Genomic DNA, 11780 nt, shown 5'->3' with positions numbered 1-11780 from the left:
AAAGTTGTTAAAATTGCTCCCGTTATTCCATAATTTCCCTTTTGTCTACTTTTGACATGTGAAAGTTTTAAAACTATTTTAAAGATAGATTCAAGTCAATATTTTACCGATTTAGGAGTATTTTAGATAAAAAGTTAATTAGGTTTGCTTGGAAGGTTCGCAACAACAGCATTGCAGGGAAGTTTACTGCTTTAAGATGGCGGCCGTTTACTAACGCCCGCATCTAGCTTTTTGCAGATGTGCTGCTACCGCTACCGAGTCTATAATCCATCTAGTCCTGTATAAATGATATCTACCGTAACATTATGTAGCTTAGCTGTACTTGTAGCAGCTTTTCGGCAGCAGTCAGGTATGTTGTGTTTTTTTTAATCTCGTGGCATGAGTTGAGCTAGAGCCGTGAGTTGAGCGTTGGCATTACCCGAGGGGCCGGTTAATGAGAAGCATAATGTTTAGCTCCTCCCGCTCCGTTCCGTCCCGAAGTCCGCGCGGCGCGCTGAGTGTGTTGTACTTCCGCTTTACTTGGCATATTTCAATAATCGGAATTTGGATGTTTGTGAATCGTTCTCGAATCTTCCACGGCCGAATCGTGAATAATCTAAGAATCGGAAATTTTGCACACCTCTACTAATTACCCACGAGTTAGAGGGTCGGCAACAGGGCGTCTCGGACGCTCTGCTAATTGTTTATTCATATTTTCATATGCAGCTTGCTACAGATAGGGCAGTACATATGCGATTTCATATATTGTACATATTTTGATTGTGTTGTTTTGTCTGTTTTCTTTAGTTTCACCCTTTTGAGTTTTAATAAACCTGCTTAGACAAAGCCACGTCTGGAGAGTCGTTCATACGAGAAAGGTGTTCATAGCTACGACTATCGTGACGGCACAGTCAGGAATATTTACTGTAGCGTCGCACTGGATATAGAGAACGCACGGAGAGTTGGTCTAACCTATTTTTTTGCAGGATTAACGGTTACTGTTGGCCGCAACCACGCCCAACAAGCAATCACCAAAACAAGGTGTTTTTCCAACCTCGTTTGTTATTCGCTCGTTTCCTCCCTCTCCTCCAGACACATTCTCGCAGTCGGACAGTGACTCATGATAATAGTAAGCCACGTTTAAGACCTTTTTAGGAAAAAAGACGCAAAACAAACCTGAAATATGTTAATTTCAGACATTTGTCTACAGATGTTTATCTGTGCGTGCCCCCATCTCAAAATGGTGACACGTTGCTATGCGAGATGACGTCATCGTGACATCACGCCGACTGCGAGAATAAGTAGATAGATGAATGGGGGAAAAAAAAATTAATACAGCCTCAACAGGACACAAGCCAGTGTCCTACTTGCGCCAGTCCCAAGCCCGGAGAAATGCAGAGGGTAAAAAAAAGCCTGCATTGGGGTGCCCCCTCAAGTTTTCTTAGTGCCCACTCTGTTGGGTAAACCTAGATCCGGGCCTGTATAGGAGGCTCTTACCTGTTTTCCTGATCGCTCTTACTTCTGTCCGCCAATCGTTCCATCCGTGTGTAGGCATCAAAGCACTGACTACGCTCAAAATGCAAGTGTACCAATGTCAGTTAATCAAGTCTGCTTGAAGGGTGGACATTAAATGATCATTAAAATAAAAGCAATATGATATTGTCATGTTTCCGAGGTACTTCCGCTTTACTTCCGCATTCATGCTCGCAACTTCCGTTTTACATGTTCTCTAACCAAAACAATAATGAAGCTGGAGTGACATTACTCATCAACATCCCTCAAAAAAATACAATTTGGAAATGCTGCATCCATCTGCCATCATCACGACATGGGAGGACAACATGAAGAAATGGCTAAGAGTCACCACAACCAAAATATTTTATTGATTTAATAGCAGTGGATGGGAAAGCAATCAGGGAATGAAATCCATAAAATTGTTTAGAGCAGAGGTCACAGAACCGCGGACCTCGGTCCGGTTCCGGACCCCCAAGCCGTCTGGACCGGATCTCAAGCTGTCCGGACTAATATACATTGCAACAAAAAAAATCATTTTTTTCTGCGGGTTTGCAGAGTGGAGCCGGGCATCAAACAAAAACCATAGCGGTGACGCGCGTGAGCCAGCCAATGGGAGCGAAGCATTTGAAAGTTATTTTTAGAACAGCATGTCTCACACTAGCTTTCCAGACTCCGCGGAGTGACAGCCAAAAGCAGAATGAAGAATGAAGTTGGAGGAAGAGGCGAAAAGGTACGGCAAATGGCATGCTCAAAACTACGCAAGACTGATGCAGAAAACAGAGTGTTTAAGGAGGAGTGGACCAACACATTTTTGTTCATTTTACCAGGCGGCAGCACAAGACCGCAATGCCTCATCTGAGACTCATTCAGAGACGGTAGCGTTTGTAAAAAGCAGCAATTTGAAAAGGCACTTTGAGATGAAGCACGCTGCTTTTTTTTGCAAAGTTTCCCTATGAACTCTGCCATCCGTTCTCAAAAATAGCGGAATTAAGGGCTCAATATGATCGCACCTCAAGGCTCATGGTTCATTTATTCACTGCACAGCAACGCACAAATGAATTCTCCCTCAGAATAGCGTGGATATTGGTTCAAAACAAAAAGTCTTTCAGTGACGCACCGATTGTCAAAGATTGTATAAGTGTAGTTGCTGAAACTTTGTTGATGGAAAGCAAAAACAAGAGGTCTGGCAAAAAATAAAGCAAATCCCCCTGTCAGCATCCACAATTTAAAAAAAAAAAAAAAAAAAAGTCTTGAACATGCTCTTATGTTGCTATTTAATGATTCAATTAAAGCACTTTTTTAGTTTTATGCAACTTTTATATTTTATTCACATTTTTGAATGTTGTAATTATCAGCATGGCCATGTAAAACTACGTTTGTATTTTTGGGAAAAAAAGAAGCATTAAAATATTTCCGGACCCGAGATTGTTGTAATTTTTTCATTTCGGACCCAGAGGATTTTTAATTCATGACCCCTGGTTTAGAGTATAAGAGTTAATACTAAGTTTTAATTGATGAAAAAAATGGAAGAAGATAATCATTTTAGCACATTAAACAACAGCAGGACTATTAGCCTTTACAAATTATAACTTGGGATGTGGTGGTGTTCTGAATTAACCACTGATCTAATAACTTTTGTTAAATGGGAGTCAGCCCATGCATGCATATATGCATGCAACCAAATTATCTCAGTTTATTTTTACTACAGTCCAATAGTGTATTTGTTTTTTTATCAACTCATTTACTGCTATTGATGGCCAGTCCTTCTCAAATAGTGGGGCAGGCCCCAGGGTATGGTCTCTCCTTTCAAGCTCGGGTCCTCTACCAGAGGCCTGGGAACTTGAGGGTTCTGCGCATGATCTTAGCTGTCCCTAGGATTGCGATGTACATATACATATATACATACATATATATATATATATATATATATATATATATATATATATATATATATATATATACATACATACATATATATATATATATATATATATATATATATATATATATATATATATATATATATATATATATATATATATATATTAGGGCTGTAAAAATTAACACGTTAACGGGCGGTAAATAATTGTTTAAATTAATAAAGTATTTGACGCATTTCACGCACGTGCCCCGCTCAAACAGATTAAAATGACAGCGAAGTCTAATTTCCACTTGTTACTTGTGTTTTTGGGTGTTTTGTCGCCCTCTGCTGGCGATTGGGTGCGACTGATTTTATGGGTTTTAGCGCCATAATTATTAATGACATCAACAATGGCAAGCTACTAGTTTATTTTTTGTTTGAAAATTTTACAAACTTAATTAAAACGAAAACATTAAGAGGGGTTTTAAGATAAAATTTCTATATCTTGTACTAACATTAATCTTTTAAGAACTACAAGTCTTTCTATCTATGGATCGCTTTAACAGAATGTTAATAATGTTAATGACATCTTGTGGATTTATTGTTATAATAAACAAATACAGTACTTATGTACAGTATGTTGAATGTATATCCGTCTTGTGTCTTATCTTTCCATTACAACAATAGTTTACAGAAAAATATGGCATATTTTATAGATTGTTTGAATTGCGATTAATTAAGATTAATTAATTTTTAAGCTGTGATTAACTCGATATATATATGTGTATATGTATATATATATATACATATGTATATGTATATATGTATATTTTTTTTTTCGGGCTGTCAAACTGTCAAAATTATCGCGTTAACGGGTGTTAATTAATGTTTTTTAATTAATCACGTTAAAATATTTCACGCAATTAACACAGATGCCCCGCTCAGACAGATTTAAATGACAGTACAGTGAAACGCTCACTTGTTGTGTTTTATTGAGTTTTGCCGCCCTCTGCTGGCGCTTGGGTGCGACTGATTTTATAGGCTTCAGAACCCATGAGCATTATGTAAGTAATTATTGACATCAACAATGGCGAGCTACTAGTTTATTTTTTGATTGAAAATTTTACAAATTTTATTAAAACGAAAACATTAAGAGAGGTTTTAATATAAAATTTCTATAACTTGTACTAACATTTATCTTTTAAGAACTACAAGTCTTTCTATCCATGGATCGCTTTAATAGAATGTTAATAATGTTAATGCCGTCTTGTTGATTTATTGTTATAATAAACAAATACAGTCCTTATGTACCGCATGTTGAATATATATATCCATCTTGTCTTATCTTTCCATTCCAACAATAATTTACAGAAAAATATGGCATATTTTATAGATGGTTTGATTTGCGATTAATTGTGATTAATTAACTCGATTAAAAATTTTAATTGTTTGACAGCGCTAATATATATATGTGTATATATATATATATATTTTTTTTAATATATATACATATATTAGGGCTGTCAAACGATATAATATATATATAATATAATATATATAATATATATACATAAATATAGTATATATATATATATATATATATATATATATATATATATATATATATATATATATATATATATATATATATATACATACAGCCTGTTTACCTTAGCGGCAGAGAATTGAGGGGGCATGAAAACGTTTGCGTTACTGAATGGCGATAGACGTCCAGTCCATTTTATCGCGAGGGCTGTGATCATTCACTGCTTCACGTCAATGGCAGCAAATTAGTTCATGCAGCAAATTAGTTCATTTCAAATGAGTCGCACGGGTTGTAGGTCATTTTAATTGTGGAAAACGTATAACAGTGAATTAAGAACCAACAATACAGTCGCCTTTGTAGGTCTGCATTTTGTTTTTGTTGTTTTATGTCTCGGGGACATTTTAAATAAAGGGTCACGTAAGGGGCAGAGCTGTTTAATATCCATTCATGAAAGTGCAAATTTATTTGTTTGTATACCATTTCATTTTTGCTCTATCCCCCAGCGCTTCATACCTAATGACTGTAGTCAGCTTGATTTTTAAAGTGAGTTTTACAATGACATTCTGAATATTTATGAGGTACTTTGCATTGTAATGCTTTTTTGGCCACATGAAAATGAGGACGTTAATCCATGTCTAAATATAATTTAGCTATTCGTGCTGGTCAAAAGACTGCATTATTGATGATTATGTATTCAATTTAAATAATTTAACCAAGACCACGTATGATTGCTTGCATATAATTTACAATAGAGGGCAGCACAGTGACAAAACTTGTAGAGGACAAGGAAAGTATTCAAATACAGTATTGTATTTGTCCAAAACTTGGGACTTCGAATGCTGTTGTAGTCAACTTGCAACACCAATAAGAAGTAACGGACGGAATAATGGAATCGTCTCCAGAAAAAAAATTATAAAAAGCACCTAACCTAACCTAACCAATAACATAACAGCAGGGCTAAATGAGTGGAATTTCACTGACAACAACATTTGTTGGCCACTGCATATACTGTATATTTATATTTACCTATAATGAAGTTGACAAACAGTTTTGATAAAATACCTTTCTTTTAATGACCTTATTCAGCAACATTAAGTGCAAGGACTAAACAAAAAATATGTACATGTGCATCTCAATAAATGAAAATGGTACAAAAATGTTGTTGCTTCAGTAAGCTCACTGCGAAATTAACGTCTCATATTCAAATTCTTCAACACAAGGGGAAGTACTTTTAGATACTTAAATCCTTTTAGTTATTGAGACAGTGATTGGGATTTTAATAGTATGATATATAGTTTTTCAAATTTACAAAGTACAGTCACTTCACCTTTGGTTAGAATGAAAGAAATTACATTTCCCACAATGTTAATTAGGAGTGAATACATTGATCTGGATCCTATATCGATTGATTAGTCAACGAACCAATTGATAGAAATGTAAAAACATTAACATTGTCACTTTAGAAGAATGGTTTTCAGTCATCTCATAAATGCTTCAGCAACGAAATTGCGTCTTTTTTATTGCTTTAAGTTAAATGTAACGTGTTAAATGTGTATCGACCATATTAATTTAATTAATCCAAGGCCCTTGATATGTGGTAGACTCGTCATGAAATTGTGATTTACATCCCTAACGGGTCTGCTTCCATTATACAGATCACATTGTTTGAAAAAAATATATATACCGTATATGGAACGCCACTGCTGTTTTAACTTTAGAAAAAGGGAGGGGGGGTTGTAGTGTCACGTTGTCAAATGTCCGTGTTCACATGACACAAGGCTTGACGTCCTGATAGGCACTTTGGTGATGGTGCAGTTGGTGATGATGGGGATGGTGATGATGATAATAAGATGCTCCGGTGCTCGAATGCAGAGAGGACATCCCGTTGAGGCTTAAAACCAAATCCTTCCGCTCGCACACTGCACTGGAGTGGCTGGAGTACCGAGACAGTCCCGCTTTAAAAAGGAAAAAAAATGCAAACAATTACTGAATTAATGCAATTTATTATCAGTGCATGCATGCGTTTAAATAAAGATGCAACGTGTAATGAAGCGGTCGAGTTTAATTGTTTGCACATTATGATTTAATTTAATTAATCAGAGCACTTAGTGCCATTTCTTTCCCTCGTATAGTGGATATAAAAATAACATTAAGAGTGTATTTGGTATGTTGATTGTTATATGTTTGTTTGGAATACGTTGTTTTCGATTTCTGGAACGGATGGAATGCGTAATAAACGTACCTTTCATTACAAGGGTTTTTTTTTTTTTTTTTTTTTTTTTTTTAATGGAACACATAAAACTAATGTATATTACATTTGAGATAGTGTCATGCATGGAAATCTTTGTTTGAGGATATGGTTGCAGGTGTCTATTTTTTTACATGTTTAAATTGGAATATACAACCTTGTATCACCCCGTCCTGCACGCGGGGAAGTAATCTATGTCTGCAGAGAATTGGATACATTATTTGTACTTTAACGTGCAAACGTCTAAAATAATGAAACGAAATGGGGGTGTAGGGGATCCTGAAAAAAAAACTAAAATACGAATTTAAACAAAAACATTGCATTTTATAGTGCATGCAACAACAACAAAAAGTCCACTCCCCCCAAAACCTTTTTTTTCTTTGCGCTTTGGATTCATGTTTGAAGAAAAAAACACAGTTGTATGCAGTACTAAAATGTTGTATAGGCCTACCTGGAATGTCAGCAGAATCCCGTCCATTATGATGAAGATAACTTTGATCCAGAGAAGAGGACGCCATCCCGTGTGTGTGCAGAGCATTGTGGGCAGCACCGGTGCCGTTATTAGCCGTCAGAGTCTGCTGTTTAATATACGGAGAAACGGCAGACGAACTCCAGTGGGGGGCTGTGTTTCCGTAAAGACTTTGACCTTCCACGGAGCCCACCAAGGCCGGGGAGGACTGCAGTGAGCTGCCGCCGCTATCCGGGCAGATGTAGTCAACATTAGGGGTCGCGCTCATATATGACGAGCCGGAACCGGGGGACACATAATGTCCCCCCGTGACACCATCGAAACCTCCGTGAGGCATCGAGTTGAAATCCAAATTGTAGCCGTTGTGACAAACTAACGGGCCCGACGCGGCCTGGAAATCGAACCCGATGCCGTTCATCATCCTATACACGGGTTTAAACGTTTGGCATTTTCTCCGGAAGCCGCGAGGTCTTCGTCGGAACGAACCCTCCTCGAACATGAACTCACTACCCGGGTCGATTGTCCAATAATGACCCTTGCCGGGTCTGCCGAGGCCCTTGGGCAATTTGATGAAGCACTCGTTGAGCGACAGGTTGTGCCGGACAGAGTTCTTCCATCCCTGGTAGGAGCCTCGAAAGAAGGTGAAGCGCGCCTGTAGGAACTGGTAGATCTCGCTGAGGGTTAGCCTCTTGCTGGGAGAGCTCTGGATGGCCATGACGATGAGGGCGATGTAGGAGTAGGGGGGTTTCTCGGGCCGCCTCAACCCCGAGTTGCCGCGCTTGGCTTTGGCCGCCGCGTCATGCGCGCCGGCCGCCGGGATGGAGCGCGCGGCGTTCGGATCTAAATGTCCGTGCAGAGGACTCTTGGTCGTCATGTTCGAACAAATACAATAACACCCTTAATACAAAAGAGGACTAATTGCCGTCTTTTGCCAGAGAACGTCCAGCCTCGCATCCTCTTCCTCGGCTCTGTCCATTGCAAAAGCCCTTGGACTTTGCACGAACATCAGTCAAACAGCAAGTGGACCACCTAGTACTTCTGCAAATTTGCCTCTGCCCCTCTAAACATTTGCGAGCCCTCCAAGAAATCCTAAGGAACTCAATTCAACTCCCTCCCATCTGGACAAGAGCCAGACAAGAAGCCGGACACAAGGCTGTGGAGTAAGAGCTCAACACACACACCACCATCATTTTCTCCTCCCCTCCTTTCCCCCCTTCATTTTTAAGCGCACAATTTCAATTCATCTTTCGAAAAATATTTTATTGAACATATTCTGACCTAAGTTCAATGCTTTCACGATAAAAGAATGCTTTACATGCTTTTGAGGGCAACTTTTTATTTAATACCGAGTTACACTACACAACTTTAAAAGGGAACTAAATGCCCATTATACCTCATAGTCTAAATATAATTTTAAATATAAATATGATGGTATTTGTGAAATAAGAAATTGATTAATTCATCAGGTGGTCACCAGACTGAAATGAACATCAAAACCGCTCTTGTGCTTGCACTGAGAATATTGTGTGACAAAAAAAACAAAAAAAAAACGAAACAAAACGTGAGTAGATTTTTCTCAATAGTAAAATCATCATTTAACAAGGGATCAAAATAATTTTAACAAAGACCCCCTCAAGGCTGAATGATTAAGACAAATGCAACATAAAAAAATATATATAAAAAAAACTAAAACATAGCGAGAAAACGTTTTGGCTTTTAAAAAAAATTAAATGAAAATTTAAAAAAGCATTCCACCGATAAGTTCATTGGGGCATGAAATACAAGTAAATAAAGCTCCCCAATCGATACAAGATCCGCCATTAATCTGACGATATATTGATTGTTGAGCTATAGTGTATCACAAAAGTGCAGATATTTAAGTATAACTTTTCATGGTGTAACACTGACAAAATGACACTTTGACACAATGAAAAGTAGTCTGTGTGCAGCTTATATAATAGAGTTAATTTATTTTCCCCTCAAAATAACTCAAATATAGCCATTAATATCTGAACCCCTGGCAACAAAAGTGAGTACACCGCATGGGAACTACGTACATCCCTAAATGTCCAAATTGAGTACTGCTTGTCATTTTCCCTCCAAAATGTCATGGGACTTGTTACAGGAGTGCTGTCAGCATTGCTGCAGAGATTGAAGAGGTGGGGGGTTCATTCCCAACACCATGCTTGACTGTAGGCATGACACTGTTATCCTTGTACTCCTCACCTGGTCACCGACACACATGCTTGAGACCGTCGGAACCAAACACATTAATATTCGTCTCATCAGACCATAGGACATGGTTCCAGTAATCCATGCGCTTTGTTGACATGTCTTCAGCAAACTGTTTGCGGGCTTTCTTGTGTACCGTCTTCAGAAGAGGCTTCCTCTTGGGGTGACAGCCATGCACACCAATTTGATGTAGAGTACGGCGTATTGTCTGAGCACCAACAGGCTGACCCCCCACCTCTTCAAGCTCTGCAGCAAAGCTGACAGCACTCCTGCATGAGTCACATGACATTTTGGAGGGAAAATGACAAGCAGAACTTAATTTGGATATTTAGGGATGTACGTAGTTCCTATGCGGTGTACTCACTTTTGTTGCCAGGGGTTCAGATATTAATGGCTATATTTGAGTTATTTTGAGGGGAAAATAAATTAACTCTATTATATAAGCTGCACACAGACTACTTTTCATTGTGTCAAAGTGTCATTTTGTCAGTGTTGTCCCATGAAAAGATATACTGAAATACCTGCAGGAATGCGAGGGGTGTACTCACTTTTGTGATACACTGTATGTGCATAAGCTATTGCAATGCAATAGGAGTCAGTTATCTGAGGGTTCAATGTCTTTTTTCAAACAATGTGAGTATTCAAATAACAGGTATCATGGACCAAATGCAAAATAAAAGCTTTAGTACTGCTTCATCTTACGCATGATTTATTGGGCTTTTATTTTGAAGCTGGCCTATATGTTTCCGAGATCATTGAGATGGCATGCTTGACTTGCTCCCAAATATTCAAGATATTCCTTGATATTCCCAAAATATATTACCAACACGTTTAAAACTTCTTTACTTTGAAAAGTTGAAACATTCATACCAACATATTGCAAATTTGTTACCCATTTACCAACAACCAGGCGCACCACCGTCCCGTCTCGCCCTGATATCTTAGAACACCGGGTAGGAGTTTTTCCACTTGACACTCACAAAAGATGTCCAAATCCTTGCAGAAGGTTTTTTGGGCCCCTCATAGAGTCTTGAGCCTTCGTGTGAGCAATTCATCGCTACGCATCGAGATGGCATGATGAATGTTGCGAGTAAAACTGGAAAATGTTTGTAATATGGCAAGGATAGTGCGGTGTTATACACTTTCATAACAGAGTCCTGGTGGGGTCCTGTAGAATTGACGTCATCGAGTAGCAGCAGGCAGCGAGGCGTGTCCCTTGTTGCTAAGGTGTTGCTATGGCAGTAACTCAAAAACTACACGGTTGATAAAAAAATATATATATAGTGACGAGAGTTTTGAGACAGCGAATGATGCATTCAGGCAAATTTAACCGAGTAAAACGTTCATCTGAAAAGCTCTTGAGCTGCCATTTAAAGTTCCCCGCATTAAAGAACTTCAGTGACGTGCTTACAAAGGTGATTTGGCTAAAAGTCCCCATGACTTTCCGCTACCACTGACACAGACACACGAGAGTAGATTTCAATGTGCTCAGGCAACAGAAGCTTCAGGATTCCAGAAATCATGTCAACACAGTTTGAGTTAATTGAATGAATTAATAAGTGTGTGAAGGCTGTCACAAAATAATGTGTCATGCTCGCACATCAAGTGGATGTGTAAGAAGGGGGGGAGAAAAAGCTTGCATACCTGCGCATCAAGTGGACGAAATCACTGAGTTTACGGAAATCAATGATTTTCCAGTGGTTATACTTCCTTGTGTGACACTTGAGGCCACTTGGATTTGCAATTATAAATTGGTAAATCAAGAAAGTTTAACTCAGTCACTGCCATTGATAGCTTTATGTCCAATCCATTCGAACTTGCAGTGGCAGTGACCATTCATTGTCAGTACTGACAAGTCAAAATGGATTGGTCACTCATCGCCAGAGTTTATACAGTATACTATTAACATTGCATTACTACTGTTGATTTA

The 11780-nt window shown here is 38.4% G+C and overlaps 1 protein-coding gene across 1 annotated transcript; it reads right to left on the bottom strand.

Moving 5' to 3' along the window:
• Positions 1 to 5785: 5785 nt before the first annotated feature.
• Positions 5786 to 8671, bottom strand: foxf2a (forkhead box F2a). The gene is made up of 2 exons (XM_057857818.1): positions 7601 to 8671; positions 5786 to 6856 (listed from the first exon to the last, which is right to left on the bottom strand). Exons 1-2 carry the CDS (start codon positions 8490 to 8492, stop codon positions 6666 to 6668), a joined length of 1083 nt encoding a protein of 360 aa, XP_057713801.1. The 5' UTR covers positions 8493 to 8671; the 3' UTR covers positions 5786 to 6665.
• Between the last annotated feature and the right edge of the window lie 3109 nt (positions 8672 to 11780).

Source organism: Corythoichthys intestinalis, chromosome 14 (genome assembly GCF_030265065.1).
Source record: "Corythoichthys intestinalis isolate RoL2023-P3 chromosome 14, ASM3026506v1, whole genome shotgun sequence".
Taxonomy (NCBI): domain Eukaryota; kingdom Metazoa; phylum Chordata; class Actinopteri; order Syngnathiformes; family Syngnathidae; genus Corythoichthys; species Corythoichthys intestinalis.
The sequence above is the reverse complement of the archived record's forward strand: the minus strand, read 5'-3'. Positions and strand labels throughout refer to the sequence as shown.